Source organism: Canis aureus, chromosome 4 (assembly GCF_053574225.1).
Source record: "Canis aureus isolate CA01 chromosome 4, VMU_Caureus_v.1.0, whole genome shotgun sequence".
Taxonomy (NCBI): Eukaryota; Metazoa; Chordata; class Mammalia; order Carnivora; family Canidae; genus Canis; species Canis aureus.
This window is the reverse complement of record NC_135614.1, coordinates 60,114,607-60,135,879: the sequence shown is the minus strand read 5'-3', so window position 1 is coordinate 60,135,879 and position 21,273 is coordinate 60,114,607. Positions and strand designations below refer to the sequence as shown.

Sequence of the window (21,273 nt, the reverse complement as noted above, 5' to 3'; positions counted from 1 at the left end):
GCAGGAGTGTGATAGCTCAGGAATGTGACATAATTTCTTTTGCAAGTGATAAAAATACTTTAAAATTGACTGTGGCAATCGTTATACATATCTGTGAATACACTATAAACCACTGAGTAAAAAAAAAAAAGAGTTGTTAACTTTGAATGAGTGAATTGTAAGGCATGTAAGTTATATCTTAAAGTCATTTAAATAAAACAATAACAAAATTTCAGAGTATAGCTACAAGTATGGACTTTTAACTGTCTGTATTCACACTCTGTATCCATGTTTATATTCCATTACTCCCCAATAAATATTTTTTATTGAAGTTAAGCCTAGCAAATTCCTGCAGAAAAGCCATGATTCCTAACTCCAAGAATTTGTACACATCCATTGCTAGAGCTTACCTTCACCCTCCTCCTGCCTAACCCACCCTTCAAATATACTTGAGAGTAGCTGGTTCATGCTTGGAAAAAATGCCTTCTTAAGTTATGCCACATCTCTTTAGACTATAATTTTCAGTGAACTCCTAAAACATGAACTATACTAGTTACACAATTTTATACAGCCATGAACTTTGATGTCTTGTCTTTCCATGTATAATCTATGGTCCTGAAAAGCATCTGACTTCTATTGCCTTTGAATTTCTTCTAGAAAGGCACTAAAGATATGATTGTTGAGTGAATCGGTGAGAAATTTTTCTTCTCTTCATGATTCGCTATTAATTAACAAGTTGTTGAATACTTACATGTTCAGCAGAGGAGCAAGAAAGAATAGGAGCTGCCAATCTGAGTGGAAGCATAAGTCTCAGCCACCAGCCAATTAAAAACAAAACCAAGGGAACTGAGATTTCACTTCCATTGACTCCCACCTGCCAGATTTTTACCTGGATAGATCCAATTTGGTATGTCTCTCTTTATGATCCATGGCTCTTCTCCTTGTTCCAACTTTGAGATGACATCTGGTTTGGAAACTGGATGTCCTATTACAGGGAAATCAGAGAGGAATTGGGTTGACTATACTGAAGAAAACAGAAAGGGTGATAGGCACCCGGATTGTTCAGCTGGTCAAGTATCCAACTCTTAATCTCAGTTCAGGTCTTGATCTCAGAGTTGTGAGTCAAGATCTACCAAAAAAAAAAAAAAAAAAAAAAAAAGGCTGCTATTTAAAAAGCCCCACAGTGAAGCTGTCCAGCTGGCTCAGCAGAATATTGACCTTCTGCTGGAGAGAGAAAAGAATACAAATTTAGTCATTACCTATGTCAGGAACCCATCCACCTTGTCAACTTGATCCAGTGAGAAGAGAGAGGCATGGGATTAGAAGATGTTGAGATATCTGGGGAAGCCATCCTTACCCAATGAGACCAGGTGGCTGAAGTTCTCCAGCATCACATCTCTGTATAGGGTCCTCTGAGCAGGATCCAGTTGCTGCCACTCCTCCTTGGTGAAAGCTACAGCCACATCCTCAAATGACAGTGGACCCTATAACAGCATGCTCCGTTTCAATCTGAAGTGATCATTCTCATTTTTACCATAGCATGCCAAACCATATGCCCAGTTCTATATCATGCCTATTTAGAAAAATGATGTAAAATTCTGTATTTAGCAAAAAGAGTCAAACACATCAGAGGAACAGAAGAGCAAAAGAGACTTAATCACAAATGGGAATTCAATAAAGGTAGCATTTTGAATAAATGAGTTATTCGGCAAATGATATTGGGAAAACTGGATAGTCAATCAGTTAAATAATGAAGTTGAAACTTCACATTTTATAAACAATAGAATCAATAATTTTCAGATGGAGAAAAAAAATCTAAGCATCACAAATTATTAATACTGGTTATCCTAGGAGGAAGAAAATGCTAGGGTCCCTTTCACTTTATAATTTTCATTTTTTGTATTTTTTAAAATGTTTTTACCAAGTAGGGATAATTCAGTCCAGGACAAAAAATAGTAAAATGATTTTATAAATTAAAAAAAAAAAGGGACCAAAAACTGGCATTCAGTTGGGGAGCATCCTCACAAAACCTGAGACCATAGCAAGGCTATGGAGAATCAGAGACCCCTGTGCTCCAAGTGTTTGCCAGTGAATTTTAGGTAAAGAACTGCCTATTTGGAAGAAATAATTACTTCGGAGACAAATAGATACTCATCATTCCATTTTATCTAGGTTTTATCTCTGGATAAAATGTACCTTAGTTCCTCAAAGAATAATGTTTATGGAGTTCAGCTTTAACATTATGACAACTGTCCTCTAAAAAAAATATTTAAAGACACAATCACAAAAAAAATCTACTGACACATTTATGCAGAAGTATAGGTCAGGACATCATCTAAAGAAGACCCTCCCAAAATAAATTTCTTTTGTCCTAAAGGCAAGAAATACTTTCATTGAAAATTGAGCTGATTTCTATGTGGAGAATGCCAAATCATGTATATGATGTCCTCTATCTCTCCACTGTGGCTGCTAGAAAAGATGGAACAAATCTGCACTTTATTTTGTTCAAATTTGCACTTTATTACATACTTATATAAAAAAAACATAATGTAAATATAATGTATATTATATCTATATAAGACTTATATATACATACATGAACTAAATAGTTATTTTATGTGGCTTAAAAGCACATAATCTACATATTATACAGCAACTCGTTCCAAGTCTTAGTTCTACGTTTTCCCTAATTCTAATTTTTAGCTTTCTGCACTTTTCCATTTGATTATATGGAAACTAACTACAAAATAAGCAAGCAACTCACATGAGACTTGGTCATTTTCTGTTTTTCTTCCAAAAGAGCAGAGGTGCGAGGAATCAGGACTGAAAGACAGACTATATCTCCAGGAGCCATTTACCAGTCTAGAAACAACCACCAATAGAAGTCAGATGGGAAACAGGCCATGCTGTAGAAGGGTCTGTAAGCACCATGTGAAAAAAAAAAGTTCTCTTGTGATCATATGATCACAGAGAACTTGTAGAAGGTATATTTTTAATTGGTTGAATGCAGATATTTCTGTTGATATACAAACACCTTATTGTTCCCCTTTGAACTAGCAATTCTCTTTGTAATTCTATCTGTAAGACTCTAAATAAGACAATAGTTATGTATACATATATATGTAAGAGTTAACTGAAGACAGAGCAGTTCCCTGATAATAACCAAGTAGAAAACCAAGGAATGCACCCATATTCCCTAGTCACAAGCAGCTGGCAAAATCCTAAGAACTCTTTTATATTTTCCCCTAACCCAGCAAATTCTCTTGCCAAATCAAAATTCACAGATTAAAACTGTTGATTTTGGGACACCTGGGTGGCTCAGTGGTTGAGCCTTTGGCTCAGGTGGTGATCCCAGGGTTCTGGGATCCAGTCCTACATTCAGGCTCCTCAGAAGGAGCCTACTTCTCCCTCTATGTCTCTGCCCTTCTCTCTGTGTCTCTTATGAATAAATTTTTAAAATCTTAAATAAATAGATAGATAAATAATAAATAAATAAATAAATAAATAAATAAATAAATAAATAAATAAATAAACTTGATTTTAGCATGTTTTTTGTTTAAGTTTGTATTGCTGATATTCAGTAGTGCGGTTGCCTACGTAAGAAAATAGTGTCAGGTTAGAACCTTTGAAACAGGAATATACTACAATTCAGAAAGATACTTACCTGGTAAATTCTTCTCAGTCCCAGGATGGGTCACACAGAGAAGACTGAACTCATTCACAAGAAGTGAGTATTCCCATGAAAGGTAGATAGTTTCCTATAGGGTTATCCCAGGCTTGTTCAAAATCAACCTGGAAGGAAAACCATCAGTGCTCCTCTCTGGACATCAAACTGTGGAATGAGTAAAAAGCAAGTGTTTTAATAAATGTTTGCTGAACAGAATATAGAACAATTTCAATAGAAAGATGCAGGGCTGAAATCGCACCTCATATATGAAAAAGAAAAAAACTGGCACTCAAATTCTCCTATTTAACATAATTACCCAGAACATCAACATCAGACAAGGCCACTCTGTGACCATGACGTAACAAGACAGAAACAAGACCTCTCCAAAATCATGTCTGAACACAGACCCAAAGCACCAGCAGGGTCCAACCCCGTCTCCGAGTTAACAGGAGCTACTGCTACCTCCTTACCTATTACAGCTTCAGCTTCGGGGCAGTCTTTCCTCTCTCTAGATTCATGGACGTTCCCCAACACCGAATTCCTCCACTTCCTCACAACATCCAAGTCAGAGCAAGGCTCACCCCCTTAGGCACTCCCCAAAATCACCTAACACAAGGAGAAATCCTAGAAGAAGTTCTAAGACCCTCTTACGGAGAAGCCCCCACTTTCCTCACGGTGCGCGCGTTCCCAACTAGATGCTAGAGCCATAAACTCAACTAATTCAACCACAGGGTGTTCTGGGGGTCTTCGGCTAGAGAATTAACAACGGTAGACCTTTAGATATGTTTGCTCTCACGTTCGAAGGACGTTTTCTTCCTTGAGGACGCGAGGGATCCAGGGCGATGGGAGGTTTGAGAAAACATCTGAGGTGGGGCTTCACCTTGGGGGCGGCCTCGGACCTGCAGAAATTGTAAAGTGAGGCCTTTCCCACCAAACTAGAGCTGACCTTCATCAGCCCGGGGGCTGCTTTAGTGACCCCTACAAATCAACGTATTACCCAGGCGCAGAAATCCCAAATCCCAAAGAGCACCTGCACTGAATCCCGACCACAGGTCCACAGAACACGGGCCGCACGGAACCCCTGACACACAGATCATACAGCTCTCCCTATTACTGCCCCCTATACGTACCCAACACTCATCCCACAGACATCCCATCAGAACGCATAGGCCTCCCATTACTGACTCCCGCAGACCCCCGCCCCAGTATTAACCCCAGACTTCCTCATGACCCAACCCATAAATCCCCCTTCTGACCCCCAGGCTCGATTATCAGGCCCCGAAACGTCAGTCCCGGCCTAACCCTCGTCATCTGTCACAGATTAACGTGGATTGATGAACTCTCCCGCTTCCTGTCTGGAAGAGCCCAGCGCGGGGCTCCCGAGCATGCGCCGTGCCGTACAGAGCGGTTTCGCCCCCTCGGCATCCTCGGCGGCTTTGTTCAGGAGGCAAGATGGCGGCTCCCAGGCGCGGGGGCTCGTGGTGGGAGCCGCCATCTTGGGGGACCCGGCGGGTCCGTGCAGGTGGAGGAATTCGGTGTGAGGTCTGCGTTTGGACGGTGCCACCGCGGCAGCGAGGGGAGGGGGGCAAGAACTGAAAGGACGATGCTACAAACCAGTGAGGTGCGAAGTTTTGCAGAGAGCTCTTACAGGAGGACTGGGGGCGAAGTTGCAGTAGTACAGTCCTTTACTGGGGAAAAAGGAATGTGGAATAGTGCAATCCTTTTGTAGGGGATTCTACTTAAAAGTGCTGATGATGGAACAGCCCAGAATTCCACCGAGGGACCAAAGTGGAGGCCGAGTTCGGGGGCGGTGCAGGGGAACGGAGAGGTGTCGTGAACTTCTAATTATGCTAAAAACAAGGAGAAGGAATCCGCCAAAGGGAAGGGACGACCACAGTAATGTGTTGCAGGGACCGACTGATGAAAAAAGGAAAACGGAGACAGGGAAAAGAGACCGAGGCACAAAATAAAGGAGAACCTGGGCAACAGAGAATAGAGGCTAAGGGACAAAAGGGGGTGGGTGGGGGGAGACTGAGGAAGGCCCCCGGAAATCCTCGTCTGGACCGCGAAGGTCTGGGTGTGAGGAGATGGGTGGGAAAGGTTGAGGCAAAGTGCGAAACCTATAGGGTGACTCAGAAAGTAAGGCGGTGAGCAGCATCGCTTTGTAAACTCAGCTGGATGATGAGGCATAGATTTTGTGCCTTCCCCAGTCGCCGTTGCTGTTTTCTCCCCTGGCTCCGGAGGGTTTACCCATCCTTGCATCCCTCCGGAGAGATGCGTTTCAAGTGTGTAATTTAAATCACGGCAGTCATAATCATTAACAGTCTTTAGTTCTGTGGATTAACGGTTCTGCTCTGCGCGGACATAGTGCTAGTTTAACTTTTAATATTGTACATATGGTGACCCTGTGTTCTGAGAGTTCAGAAATGAAGATGAAAACTATAATACCAACGACAGCATGACCCATACATACATCAGCAAAATAAGGGCAGATGAAAAAGACACAGCGACACCTGGATTAGGGAGGTAAATACAACAGAGCAAATTGCACAATATGCAAAAAAGAATTCGGGGTCGGGAGTGGTGTTGAAGGGGATGTGTAAGTACATATGGAGGCGGAAACAAATCTAGGATGACAGGCAAGTACTTCAATAAATAAAAGGGGTTTTGTCTCCCCAAAACACGTAGATACTGAGTTGAAAATAGTGATCTCCCAAGTATATTAGAGGGACAGCATAAACATGCATTATTGTATATAGTTCTATTTACTGATATATAAAACTGATTAAAGTTGCAATTCCAAACTCAAATGTTGTAACTAAAATCTCCTGTGGACAAAAAGAAATTTTGATAACTGCTGACTTGGCCCCTTACAGTGTAAGGACAATCTTGCTTTCAGCAGTATGTAAGATGATACAGCAAACCTGACAAGAAAAAAAAAAAAAAAAAATTCCGGGATCCAGTCCCATCGGGCTCCCTGCGAAGAGCCTGCTTCTTCTCTCTCTTGCCTATGTCTCTGCCTCTCTCTCTCTCAACCTTTCATGAAAAAATAAATCTTTTTTTAAAAAAAGGAAATTACAATTAACATCCTAAATGTACAACAAACTACTTTGAATCATTACCAGAGTACTTTTAACAGCACACAAAACTCTGATCCTTTATAATTCTGTCCTCCTCTTACCTCACTTTTATGATGTTATTGCAGACAAATTGACATAAGGTAAAAAATTGTTACAAGAGAAAAAAGGTCTTTATAATTTATAAAAGGGTCAATTCATCAAAAAGATTGATAATTACAACCATTTATGTGCTAAACAACAAAGACCAAAAATATTGAGGCAAATATTGATGTTATTAAAGGGAGAATGCACAGTTCTATAATACTGGAAGACATCAACATCCCATTTTATAAAATGGTTGAACATAGAGACATAAAATCAATACGGAAATAAAGAACGTTACTAACACTTAAACTGGGCCTAAGAGACATATAGACTGCTACACTCAACAATGGCAAAATACTCATTTTTTCAAGTTCACATGGAACAGTCTTCAGGACATGCCATATTTTAGGCTACAAAAGAAGTATTAAATCTTTTTTTGTTTTGTTTTTTATTTATGATAGTCACACAGAGAGAGAGAGAGAGGCAGAGACACAGGTAGAGGGAGAGGCAGGCTCCATGCACCGGGAACCCGAAGTGGGAATTAATCCCGGGTCTCCAGGATCGCGCCCTGGGCCAAAGGCAGGCACCAAACCGCTGAGCCGCCCAGGGATCCCAAGAAGAATTAAATCTTAAAACACTGAAATCATGTATACTATTTTCTCCAACCACAAGGAAATGAAATCAGAATTTAATGAGAGAAAAAGCTGGAAGGCCCACAAATATGTAGAAATTAAATGGGGCACTATTAAACAACCAATGTGTAAAAGAAGAAATCACAAGGGAAATTTAAAAATACTTGGAGACACATGAAATAAACACACTATACTAAAACATATGGGATACAGCAGTGGCAGTGTATGGATAGAAATTTAGAGCTATAAATGTCTCCGTTTAAAAAAAAAAGGCAATATTGCAAGCAATTACATAACTTTATACCTTAAGTAACTAGAATGATATGAAAACTAAACCCAGAGCCAGCAAAGGAAGGAGGTAATAAAGATTTGAGTGGAAATAAACAAAATAGAGAAGAACAATGGGAATCATCAACAAAACCAAAAGTTGATTTTTTGAAAGATCAACTACATTCACATACCTTTAACTAGACAAACGAAGACCCAAATTACCAAAATCATACACAGTTGACCCTAGAACAAAATGGGTTTGAACTGCATGAGTCCACTTATGTGCAGATTCTTTTTTCAATAAATGCAGTATGCTACTGGAAATGTATTTTATTTTTTAAAGATTTTATTTATTTGAGAGAGAGAGACAGAGATAGTGATAGAAAGCATGAGCCTGGGAGGAGAGGAAGAAGCAGACTCCCACTGAGCAGGGACCTTGATGCAAGCCTTGATCCCAGGACCCTGGGATCATGAGGTCCTGGAATCATGACCTGAGCTGAAGTCAGATGCTTGAAGGACTGAGCCATCAGGTACCCCTGGAAATGTATTTTCATTATGATTTTCCTAGTAATACTTTATTTTCTCCAGCTTACTTTACGAATACAATATATAATACATGTGACATACAAAATATGTGTTAATTGTTATTGATAAGGCTTCCAGTCAACAGTAGGCTATTAGTTACATATTGGAAGAGTCCAAAGTAATATGCGGATTTCAAACTGCATGGGTGGGGGGTAGGTGTCTCTAAACCCCATGTGATTCAGAGGTTAACTGTGTGAGGTGGGGACATTAATACAGACCTGCAGATCTGTATCTGTATTTATATCTTAAGATCTAAAAATATCATAAGGATAGTAGGAACAATTATATACCAATAAATTAGATGACCTAGAAAATGGACAAATTCCTAGAAGCACACAAACTACTGAAACCGATTCAAGAAGAAATAAAACAGCCCGATATCAGACCTATAATGAATGGACTGAATCGGTAAGCAAAAACCCCTCCACAAAGAAAAGCGCAGAATCAGATGGCTTAACTGGAAAATTCTATAAACACTTAAAGAGCTAATGGAAATTATTCTCAAATCTCCCAACAGTGTCTGACTTTTTGATGCTATCTATCCTGGTGGGTATGAAGTATTACTAAACCCAGAGAAAGACATCACAAGAAAATTACAAACCCATATTTGTTTTTTATTTATTTATTTATTTATCTATGATAGTCACACAGAGAGAGAGGCAGAGACACAGGCAGAAACACAGGCAGAGGGAGAAGCAGGCTCCATGCACCTGGAGCCTGACGAGGGATTCGATCCCGGGTCTCCAGGATGGCGCCCTGGGCCAAAGGCAGGCGCCAAATCGCTGCGACACCCAGGGATCCCCAAACCCATATTTCTTAGGAGTATATATGAGAAAAATCTTCAGCAAAATCTTATCAAACCAAATCTAGCATATTAAATGGATTATTATTTTTATTATTCTTACTAGTATGAACAAGTGGGATTTATCCTAGAAATAAAAGAGTGGTTCATTATTTAAAAAAAAATTCATCAGCATACATTAATAGAATGAGGGAGGGGGAGCAATCCTGATCATCTCATCATCTCAATAAACGAAGAAAAAGTCTTTAAAAAAGATCAATACCCTTTTATGATGAAGACACAACAAACTAGAAGAAGGAAACTTTCTAAACATGATAAAGATAACTTATGAATAACTCACAGATAACATCATATTCAGTGGTAAAAGACTAAAAGATTTCCCTCTACGATCAAGCACAGAAAAAAGATGCCTTCTTTCAGCACTTTATTCAACATTGTGTTAAAAGACAGCCAGAGCGATTAGCCAAGAGACAATGAGGGCATCCAAATTAGAAAGAGAAATATAAAATTGTATCTATTCATAGGTAACATAATCTCAGTAAAATTAAAAAAAAAAAATCCCCCTCCTGCCTCAACACAAACTAGTATAGCTAGTAAAGAAATTCAGTACTGCTGCAGGACACAAGATCACCATACAAAGTAAGTGGTATTTCCATACAACATCAATGAACAATTCAAAAAAGACATTAAGCAAACAACTTGATAATACTTTCCAAAGGAATAAAATACCAAGGAATAACTTGAACCAAGCACGTACATTTCTACACTGAAAATTACGAAAACACTGCTGAGAAAAGTTAAAGGCCTAGCATGCGATCGTTGATTGGGAAACTTGATATTTTTAAGATGCGGTATTGCCCAAAGGCATCTACAGCTTCAATGAAATCCCTATCAAAACTCAGTAGCTCCTTTTGCAGAAATGGAAAAGATGATCCTTAAATGCATATGGAACTGCAAGAGACCTGGAAGCGCCGAAACAATCTTGAAAAGAACAAAGTTGGAGGGCTTACACTTCCTGATTTTGAAAATTACTACAAAATTATGGTATAATGATGTGGTGCTACCATATAGGTAGACATATAGATCGAGAGAATAAATGGAGACTCTAGAAATCAACCCATATACCTATGTTCAAGTGGTTTTTGACATGAGTGGCAAGAGCATTCAACAAGGAGAGGACTGTTCTTTCAACAAGTGGTCCTGGGAACATTTGCTAGGCACATGACAAAGAATGAACCTGGATCCTTACACCGTATGTAAATAGCTAACAAACACATGAAGAATGCTTGATGTTATTAGTCAGCAGGAAAAGGCAGATCAAAACCACAGTGAGATACCACTTCACAGGCACTACATGGCTAACATCAAAAAGTCAGATAACAACAAATGGTAGTGATGATGCCCTGAAACTAGAACCATTAAACACTGCTGGTGGGAATGTAAAATGCTGTAGCACTTTGGAAAAAACCTTGGCAGCTCCTCAAATGGTTACACCTAGGCCTACTTTGGACCCAGCAATTCCACGGCCAGGAATCTACCCAAAAGAATTGAAAGTGGTGTGTGCACCAACATGTATACACTGTTGACACAATCAGAGACATCAAAAGGTAGAAACAGGCGCCAGGGTGATGCAGTCAGTTGAGCATCCAACTCTCGCTTTCAGCTTAGGTACAGTGGTCTCCGGGTCATGAGATCAAGCCCAGCCTCGGGCTCAGCACAGGGTGTGGAGTCTGCTGGAATTTCTCTCTCCCTCTCTCTCTTCCCCTTCACCTTGTGCTCTCTCTCTCTCTCTCTAATAAATAATTCTTTTTTAAGTACAAACAAGCCAAATGTCCATCAAATGGTGAGTGAATCAAGAAAACATGGTATACAAAAACCATAAGATACCTAGGAATAAACCTAACCAAAGGGGCAAAGGATCTGTACTCTTGAAAACTATAGAACACTCATGAAAGAAACTGAAGAAAGCACGAAGAAATGGAAAAACAACACTCCGTGCTCGTGGATTGGAAGAACAAATGTTGTTAAAGTGCCTATGATATCTAGAGCAATCTAAAAATTCAATGCAATCCCTATGAAAATACTATCAACTTATTTCGGCGTTGAAACAAAGAATCCTAAAATTTGTATGGAACCAGAAAAAGACCCCAAATAGCCAACGGAATGGAATGTTGAAAAGAAAACCAAAAGGGTGGCATCACGATTCCAGACCTCAAGCTCTATTCCAAAGCTGGAATCATCAAGAGAGTATGGTGGCACAGAAACAGATATGTAGATCAATGGAACAGAATAGAGAACCCATAAATGGACCCTCAACTCTGTGGTGAACTAATCTTCAACCAAGCAGGAAAGAATATCCGATGGAAAAAAGTCTCTTCAACAAATGGTGTTGGGAAAATTGGACAGCCACATGCTGAAGAATGAAACTGGATCATTTTCTTACACCATGCACAGAAATAGACTCAGAATGGAAGAAAGACCTAAATGTGAGACAGGAGTCCATCAAAATCCTAGAGGAGAACACAGGCGGCAACCTTTGTGACCTTGGCTGCAGCAACTCCTCACTAGACACATCTCCAAAGGTAAGGAAAACAAAGGCAAAAATGAACTATTGGGACTTGATCAAGGTTAAAAGCTTTTGCACAGCAAAGGAAAGAGTCAACGAAATCGAAAGAAAACTGACGGCATGGGAGAAGATATTTGCAAATGACATATCAGGTAAAGGGCTAATATCCAAAATCCATAAAGAACTTATTAAATTCAACACCCAAAGAACAAAGAATCCAATCAGGAAATGGGCAGCAGACATGAACTGACATTTCTCCAGAGAGGACATACAAATGGCCAACGGACACATGAAAATATGCTCAATAGCATTGGCATCAGGGAAATACAAATAAAAACCACAATGAGATACCACCTCACACCAGTGAGAATGGCTAAAATTAACAAGTCGGGAAAGAACAGACATTGGCAAGGATGCAGAGAAAGGGGAACCCTTTTACACTGTTGCTGGGAAGGCAAGAAAAGAGTATGGAGGTTCCTCAAAAAGTAGAAAACAGAGCTACCCTATGACCCAGCAATTGCACAGCAGATATTCACCCCAAAGATACAAATGTAGTGATCTGAAGGGGCACCTGCATCCCAACTTATAGCAGCAATGTGCACAACAGCCAAACTATGGAAAGAGTCCCGATGTCCATTGACAGATGAATGGATAAAGAGGATGGATAGAGATATAGTTAGATAGATGGATAGATAGATAGATAGATAGATAGATAGATAGATAGATAGATAGATAACTAATCATTCACACATGATTAGTACTACTCAGCCATCAAAAAAAAAAGAAAAGAAATTTTGCCAATTGCAATGATGTGGATGGAACTAAAGGCTATTATACTAAGTGAATAAAGTCAATGAGAGGAAGACAATTATCATAGGATCTCACTCATAGGTGGAATTTTAAGAAACAAAACAGGATCATATGGGAAGGGAGGGAAAAAAGAAAACAAAAGGACACCAGAGAGGGAGACAAACCATAAGAGACTCTTAATCACAGGAAATAAACTGAGGTTTGCTGGAGGGGAGGGGAGTGGGGCTAGGTGGGGCTAGGTGACGGACATTAAGAAGGGCACGTGGTGTAATGAGCACTGGATAGTATACTAAAGGCCACTAAATTAGACACTTTAAACGACTGAAGTATATCTCAATAAAGATGTTCTTTATTGAAACAAAAAAAAAACCGGAAAGTCTTAGAGTAGTCAAAGAAAACATATTCCCTTTAAGAACTAAGATTGTCAACTGACGTTTTTGTTTAATGCAAAGAAGTGGAGCAAGGCTTTATTTTAAGCTCTGGAGGAAACTGGTAGAACATAGAAAGAACATGGGGAGGGCATTTTTTTTTTTCATTCACACACTTAGCATATGCAACTTTAATCAACCAAAAGAAAAAGTCCGAAATGTACAAGTGGAAAAAAAATGTTGACACAGGCTTAACTAGTATCAGCTACTTTTATGTACAGCTGTATAAGTTCAAAAAAGCTATCCTATATGTATATACAAAAGTTGTTTATACACAAGTCTGTACAGAGGGTCTATACATTTATTTCCTCAGAACCCTTAGGTGCCACCTTTTGGTGAAGACACCAACACTTCATTCACATATCTTACCAAAAAAAGCCTATTTCCAGGATTGATAGCAGCACTGCATCCTGGATTCAGACCATGTAGGCTCCATTCCTTCTGTCAGTGCAAACCACACCAGGTGCCTGGGCTTCCCTAAATAGTTTTGCACAGAGTGCTCCAAAGTGAAAGTCCGTAAACCAACCCGAGATGAAGAAGCAGAGTCCTAATCAGGGTGCCACCATAGGTCCAGGCATAGGTGAGCCTGCCTGCCCTGTTCATTGACGGTACTCCAATTCATCTACACTGTGGGTCGAGGAGGAGTCGTGTGGGCTGCAGGACTGGAGGCAGATGGGACACGGGCCTGCGCGCACCGTCCTGGGGCCTGTAGCCACTGGGATCTGACACAGCCTCGAGCCACCCACCTTTGGGCAAAAGTGCGGGGCAAGGCTTGGGAATATTCTGGATGGTGGCTTTCGGGATGCCCAGGGTCGCTCCGGGTGCACAGAGGTCAGGGCTAGACTAGGGTTTCCCATGGGCATGAGGTCCATACACGTGTAGCCTAGAGGGAAGGGGCACGCGGGCGACTTGCCAGGAAGGAAGCTGTGGCCTCAGGCCCGCATTTTCCTCCTAGACCCCAAAAGAGTGGATTGCGAGGTGGAGGCAAATGACTTGTGGCCCGGCGCAGCTCTTTTGCGACTCCCCGAGCCCTGGGCAGCTGACGAGGGGCTCGTCCTGGCAGGGCTGCTCCTGGCTGTGCTCAGCACAGAGGCAGCGCCGGGAGGAGTAGGGCCTGGGACCCACGCGACCCTGCAGGTGGCCTCGCTGGCAGTGCTGCTGGGCTCTGGGCTGGGCCTCGGGGGCCTCTGAGCCGCTAAGTGCCTCGGGCTGGGACTCACACGAGGGGCTTTCGGGGCTCCAGACACAGGGTTGTGTTGAGGGCTGGCTCGGGCGGTGGTGATGGGGGTGCTCCCGCAAGGGTGGCCCTGGGTGTTCGGGCCCAAGCTGTCCCCAGAGCGGTGTGTGCCGCTCGGGGCCCCGCTGGTTTGTGGCGTCACGCTGAGAGCTCCAAAGGTGCGCTTCCGACCTGGGGCAGCCTGTCTCCTCCCCAAGCCTGCGGGGGCTGCGCCAACCCCCAAGCTCAAGGGGGCTGGGCTTGCACCGCCAGCTATTGGGCAGGGCTGCTGGCTGTTGGGCCCAGCATTGGTCATGGAGCTAGGGGCGGTGGCCGTGCCGGGGGGCACGACAGCTGGGGTGGCAGCAACGCCTGGCTGGGTGCCAGCATGGGTCCCCGAGGTGCAGGAGGTGGGCGAGGAACCCCCGAAAGCCACCTGTGTGGTGCTGCCCAAGGAGAGCCGGCCTAGAGCCGAGGTCAGGGCCACGGCAGCGGTTGAGGCTGGAGCTGCCCGTTGTCCATAGGGGACAGCGCTGCGAAGGCTGGTGGCTCCCTGACACTGCCCGTCAGTGGCCCCGAATGTGGGCTGAGCTGGGGTTCCTGGGTTCCCACGGGGACGGTTCCCAGGTGGGCTGTGGCTCCAGAGCCCCAGCGTGTGCAGGCCAGTGGTGGCTGTGACTGAGCCCATGCTGTCTCTGGAGGGCATCGGAAGGGCCTGGGCAGATGGAAAGAAGCTCCCACTGGAGCCAGGGGGAGACCCCAAGAGCAGAGGCTGGCAAGGGGGAGTGCAGTCCATGGGGGTGACCTGGCCGTCAGAGGCTGGCTGGGGAGCCAAGCCTGCGGATGTGCCGCTTGAGGGGCTGGAAGGGACAGCACAAGTGACCGGCAGGCTCCTGGAAGGGGGGGCACGAGGCCCCACGGCGGGAGGGGAGCTCCGGGAGCTGAACACGGGACAGTCAACACACATGGGGCTAGGGCACTGCGTTCTGGAGGTGCTGGTAACAGCGGGGAAGGCACAGCTGGCATCCGTTAAACCGCTGACCCAGTTGGTTGGCAGAGAGCCCCCTCCCTCGCCTCCCATCCGAGGGCAGTGCCTGCCGCGCTTCACCCTGGAGGGGCGCAGGGACTCTGCAGCAGCTGCGGGAATGGAACAGCCAGGAGCTGGGCTGCTCCGTGCACACGCCAGGCCTGATGCAGAGCAGGGAGCAGGCCTGGAGGGGTCCGGGGCCTCGGCACACAGGTCAGCCCTGCCCGATCCCCATCCCGGGCAGGAAGCAGAGGCCAGCAAGGTGCATGGGGCTGGAGGTGAGGATCGTGCACAGGTGCCAGGGAGGGGCTGTGACAGGGAGGAGGTGGCGCCAGGGGAGCTGGGCTCCCCCCGAGACAGAGGCGGCACAGAGACAGCCCCTCCACCAGGCGACAGGACAGCCAGGGGACCCGGGGAGTCCTGCTCCGCCCGCTGTGCACTCAGGCCAGGGGCTGGAGCGACAGCTGGCAGTACAACGGCCCGAGCAGCAGGCCCGGGCAAGGCACTGGAAGGGCACCTGGAGCCGCACCTCGAGACGCCCTCCACCTCCCCTCGCAGAGCACGGTCGATGCGCTGGAGGGCGGCTTTCTTCTCCCCGTCTAGGTCCTCAGCGGTGACTCGAAAGCCGAGCTCAGGGGCTGGCGGCAGCCGCACAGGACCCCCTGGCCTGTGTGGCAGCAGAGGGATCTTGCGTCTTCGGGGCCTGGAGCAGTCAGACGTGGGTGAGCGGTCCTTGCAGGGTTCTTTCTGCCCCGTGGTGGCACCCGCCTCCTGCTGGCGCTGGTTCTTCATCTGGCAGGGCACAGGAGGCGCAGCGGGACACGAGGGGCTGTCTTGGCTGACTTTCTCTGGGGGCCTCGGGGGCAGCCGGCCCTGTCTTCTGGCTGGACCCCTCCTCCTCTGCACGGACGGGAACTCCCTGGTGGAGCTGTAGGAGCTGCTGATGGCATTTCGAGTGCTGCACGAGCTCCTGCTGGACGTGTGGGACTTGTCGTCTGCTGCGTCGGCTGCTCTCTCTGCGGGGAGGCTTCTGTGCAGAGGCCCAGGCCTGGGCACGAAGGAACACAGGCTTCTGTCCACACCGAAGGGCCTGAATGCCGGCTGTGCTGCCCCGGCACCTTTAGGGCACCTTCTCCGAGCATCTGGGGGCTCTGTGAGGGCAGGGTCCTCCTCCTCCCGGGCGCTCCACGCCCTCTTCACTGCGGAGACGTCTTGGCCACAGCTGGGTGCTGCCACTGGCCCCGGGGTGACCAGCCGCAGCTGCGGCACGTAGGCAGGGAGTCTGCCCAGGGTGGACGCGGAGGTGAGGGACGCCTGTGCTTGGGGGGCTGACAGCATCGTCCTGTGCAGGCCGCCGCGCCTGCAGATCTGGGTGATGAGCCCCAGAACAGAGCGCAGGGCCCACGGGATCACAGAGTACCTTGTGGCCGATGCTAGGAACCAGCGCCCATCCCGGGTCGCGGCACACTTGTAGGATGGCCTGGGAGTTGACCCCGGCGTTTGGACCGCTGGGCCACCCCTGCGGGCCAAGGCTGGTCGGGGGGCGCAGTGAGCGGGCTGCAGGCGGCCGAGGCCTGCTGCCGGGGGCCCACCCCGCGGGGCCCGGGCCGTGCCTGAGGGGCGCAGCCTGCCCAGGTAGGTGCCCTTCGAGCACTTGGCTCCGGGCGGAGGCCGTGCATACAGAGCTGGGCTCCCAGCGCTCTCCTTCGGTTGCCAACGTGGCGGCGAAGGCCCAGAGCAGTGTTTGGCCCGTTGCCAGGACACGGCTTTGGAACCCAGGGCGCCTCAGGGTGCGCGCGCGCGGGCACGAGGCCCGCGAGGCCCGGGGGCGCGCAGGGATTGTGCAGGCGGGCGCCTGAGCCCTGGCACCGCGATGGCAGGGATCCGGCCAAGGTGTGGCCACCCCGCGACCACCAGCCTCAGCTTTTCCCAGATCTCCTGCGGTGATGCTTGAGCTGAGGCACAGGAATCGCCTGGCACTCAGGGGTCCTTGTCCCTCGGCAGGGCCCCAGGGCCCTCAGGGAGGGTCCCTGGCATGATCCCCGCTCAATACAAACTGACTTTTCAATACAAACTGTGAAAGCCAGAAAACGATGCAGTCCCAGAAGATGTATCAGGATCCCGAGCTCTTTCTTAGCAGAAGGAACAGGGAACACTAGATCTCCTCCATCTTCCTACAGGTGGAAGTACCTTTATGATGGTTTTTTACCATAGAAAGTTTTCATATTTTCCATAACATAATCTAATTTTTCCCTTATGGTAAAAGTGAGAGTCTCTCCACCTAAAGATTTAGGACATATAGCCTTATATTTTTAAAATGTTCATCGTTTTACATCTTCGTTTCTATGCAGTATTTCATACAGTCGAACGGCATTTACTATAGAGCAGAGGTTGACAAAATTTAGTTTAGGAAAAGGGCTGAATAGTAAACAACTTAGGTTTTCTAGGCCATATGGCCTCTATCACAAGTCAACTCGCTGCTGTAGAGTGACAGCAGCCATAGACAATAATAAATAAGTCAATATTGCTATGTTTCAATGAAACTTTACTTATATACACTAGAATTGGAATGTCACAAAATGTTCATGTATTTTGAGATACTATATTAACCGTATTTTTTATCTTCTCCTCATTAGGATGTGTTGACCTCCTGGGAGGGTGGTGGTTAATTCCTATTGCGATAAACAACTTGCCTGACAGCACTCCTCTCACAGGTAAACCAGCCCCATCCCATACCCCCAACCACCTCCTTTATCTAATAATCACAAACCGAGCCAATATTCCCCTGCCCTAAATCAATCCCGGGCCAGGGAACAGACAAAGACAATCCCTATGTCCCAAAGCCCTCCACAATTATTCAAGCCAGCCAATTCTAAACTGTTTGACCTGCTCTGCCTTCCTTGCCCATGGAAATTCCAGGAAAGGCTACAGTCTGTAGTGCATTTGCCATGACCCACTTGGTGTTACATGGAATCGTTGCCTCGCTGTATTATATATGTACCCAAAACTAATATTACACCGTATGTTAACTATACTGGAATTAAAATAAAAACACTCTTATCTTTAAAAAACAAACACAAACACTATGATCTTTACTCCTGCCTCTTGACACTGGTGCTTCGTGTCCCCGTGACCCTAGGTGATTCTGTGATTTATAAGAAAAGCATATTTAGTCGACTTAATGACAATGAAAATATATGTCTCACATTTGGTCATTGTCGATGGTTCCTGGCTCACGGCTTCCAAAACCCTTGGGATTTCCTGAGTGAGAAGAGCAATGGGAGCATCTTTTGTCATCCTATTGGTCTCCTGCCCTCAGTTTCTGAAATTGCTTTGGAGTCATAAAAGTGAAACGGGTGTCTTATGATTCATAATAGACCCTTTCCACCACAACTGGGTTTACATTCCTGATGTGACTTGTGGAAAGCGCATAAAGATGGTGGCTGGTTGCCAGGGTAACCAACGATGCATACAGGGGTGAAACTTTTAGTCCCACTCCCTGATCTTCAGGGATGGGCTAGGGGCTGGCCGTTGATCAAGAACCAATGGCCAGTCCTTAATAGATAGAAAGCCTATATAATAAAGCCTCCCTAAAAACACAAAAGACAGAGTTTGAAGAGCTTCCAGGTTGGTGAACATGTGGAGATAATGGGGAGAGTGGCTTGTTTAGACAGCATGGAAGCTCCACACCTTTTTCCCACACCTGCCCTACATGTGTCTTCCGTTTAGCTGTTTCTGAATCCTACATTTTATAATAAATCAGTCATCGAATAAGTAAAATATTTGGGTTCTATGAGTTCTAATTAATTGAGCCCAAGGGAAGGGCTTGTGGCTTGTGGCTCTGATCTATAGCCGGACAGTCAGTAACGACCTAAACTTGTGACCGGAGTTTAAGGAGTTGGCCTGGGAACCTCCAAGCAATAGCTGCCGGGTCATAACCATATAATAACCTGGGCTTGTGGCTAGGGTCTGAAGTGGGGAGGGGTGTCAATCTCGTAGGACTGAAGTGTGAAGCTGTGGGATCTAATGCTATGTCCCAGGACGTGTGACACAGTTGAGTTAAATTGTGGGACAGCTGGCTGATGTCCAAGAATTGCTTATCCTTGGTATGGGGAACCCCCTCAGTGGAATAGGGACCCGGAGACTTCTACCCTCCTCCCATCTCTAGGGGAACTTCAAGCAACACTAACCTTTTCTTTCAAAGACACTGACCCGTCATCACGCAGTCACTTTTATACACTAAAACACAAACACAGCTCTCTGAATTTTTTCCAGCCGTTTCCAAATGTGAAAAACATCCTATGGTCACAGACGGTAGAAAACCAGGCAGTTGGCTGATGTGGCCTGTGAGTAGCAGTTTACCAATCCATGGTCTACAGCCCTTCTGCCTCGCTCTCCCACTACCTAGCTGTGTGTTCCCCAGCGAGTGGGTGAATCCGTGTGTCTCCATTCAACATGTGTAAAACGAGGTTAATAATAGAATCTACTTCCTACAGTTCCTATGGGAGGATTAAATTAGTTAATACATTTAAAGCACCTAGAATCATGCATAGTACATAGTGCATAGCCTCGGTGATTTCTGACACTAACCGGCTAGAGTTGGGCCAAACTTCCCAGATTAAGGGCACAGCCCTCCAGAAGATTGCCCTCACTTCAGTCACCAGCCGCATGCCCAGGAATCCGCAGGTCACCCTCACCTCTGGCTCGTGGGCTAAAGATTCAGCGCTTCCCAGTTCCCCCTCTGATACTTTGATAATTCACGACCGTGACTCACAGAACTCACGAAAGCACTGTGCTTGTGATTACAGTTTTATTACAGCATTAGGATATGATTGAGAACTAGCCAAAGGGTGAGACTCATAGTGTAAGATCTGAAAGGGCTACAAAAGTGAAACTTGTTTTCCTCTCTGTGTTGTCAGGATGTCATAGCCTCCAAGCACATCATTGGGGCCTACCGGGGACATTAAACACTAGGGAAATGCCAAGAATCTAGAGGCCACCTTTTAGAAACCAAGGACAAAAATCTGTATTTTGCCGGCCACGTTCTTTATTCCAAGCAAACGCTCTGTAGGTATTTCTGTTCATCGTAACTTTTAAGCCCTATGGAAACTGGCACAGCATGGAAGGTGATCATCCAAAGAGAACTTTTTCCCCAAGTAACCAGTTTCCCCAGAACTGTGGATACCTATCAGGGCACTGATTAATGTTGCACTAGATCAAAGTGAAGCAACAGCATTTTCAGAACATCCACCTGCCCTGCGGAGGAAAACTATCTCTGGGTTTTTCAAGTTGTTCTTTTTACTATTACTCAAAGGAGTTAGCTATTGGTCTTTATGTTTGTGTCATCAAAAATAATTGGCGTGTGTTCCTAGAAAATATGCCGCTGTTAGCTTTGACTTGCAGGCACTTTACGGAAAGCTCTGAGACGTGTTTCCCCTCTTGTCACAAGGGTATACTCTCAGGTCCATGCAGGGAGGCAGAAAAGCCGACTGCAAACATTGGAAAGGCTTGGGGCTCCAACTCCAATGCCTGAGTTAAGTCCTCCAAGCATTAGCGAAACGTGCTCGGGCCTGGGAGAGAGAATTGTCGCCGCGTCCTGGGTCTTGCGCCATCGCTAGGCTCGTGCGCCCGTTGGTCCTCCGACTGGGCCTTTTTGCAGGAAGGGTTTGGAGACGCAGGGGCTGGGGTCGGTGCGCGCCAGGCGCTGCAATGGGACGCGAGGCGCCCCGCCGCCCCCGGGCCCGGCCCCTCGGCCTCTCGGGCCCTCGCTGCGCATGTGCGGCGCCGCAGCGCAGGCTTTCCTTCTGGGAGACGGATTTCGCGGGCGAAGGGACCCGGCGCCCTCTTCTGCGCACGTGTGCCCTCCAAGGCCTGGCTGCAGCGCCCCGGGGGCGGGGGCGGGGGCCGAGTCCCGGGGCCCGAAGCCCTCCACGTGGTTGATGTCGGGCGGGCTTGAGAGGTGGGGGAAGAACAATAGGGGTCAGCAGGCCTTTGGGGGTAGGCGTGGATCGGGGCGTGTGGAAAGCTGCAGTGACCCTCCTGGACCTGGGTCCGTGAGCCCGGGGCGGTCGGGGTCCCCGCACTGCCTTCTGGCTGGTGCCCTGGCGCCGCGCTGCAGGTGTGGTGC

The 21,273-nt window shown here is 46.1% G+C and overlaps 2 protein-coding genes across 24 annotated transcripts in view; one reads left to right on the top strand and one right to left on the bottom strand.

The window, feature by feature from the left end:
- Positions 1-5,168, bottom strand: part of ZNF300 (zinc finger protein 300) — a 46,574-nt gene extending 41,406 nt beyond the window's left edge. The window contains exons 1-6 of one of the 10 annotated variants that reach the window (XM_077895847.1): positions 4,949-5,168; positions 4,421-4,545; positions 3,644-3,811; positions 2,744-2,897; positions 1,337-1,463; positions 869-964 (exon numbers count right to left, since the gene is read on the bottom strand). In XM_077895847.1, coding sequence (XP_077751973.1) covers positions 869-964; positions 1,337-1,463; positions 2,744-2,833 — 313 coding nt within the window. In that variant the 5' untranslated portion in view covers positions 2,834-2,897; positions 3,644-3,811; positions 4,421-4,545; positions 4,949-5,168. Of the gene's footprint in view, positions 1-868; positions 965-1,336; positions 1,553-2,743; positions 2,898-3,643; positions 3,812-4,420; positions 4,546-4,902 lie in introns of all 10 variants that reach the window. The other 9 variants (XM_077895856.1, XM_077895845.1, XM_077895852.1 and 6 more) reach the window with 9 other exon arrangements.
- Positions 1-21,273, top strand: part of LOC144312796 (zinc finger protein 12-like) — a 163,765-nt gene that overhangs the window by 74,102 nt on the left and 68,390 nt on the right. For 13 of the 14 annotated variants that reach the window (XR_013378404.1, XR_013378405.1, XR_013378402.1 and 10 more), the window contains one exon: positions 17,783-17,860. The exons of the other annotated variant lie outside the window; for it this stretch is intronic. The gene's annotated coding sequence lies outside the window, so the exon portion shown is untranslated. The remainder of the gene's footprint in view (positions 1-17,782; positions 17,861-21,273) is intronic. 14 annotated transcript variants of the gene reach the window in all.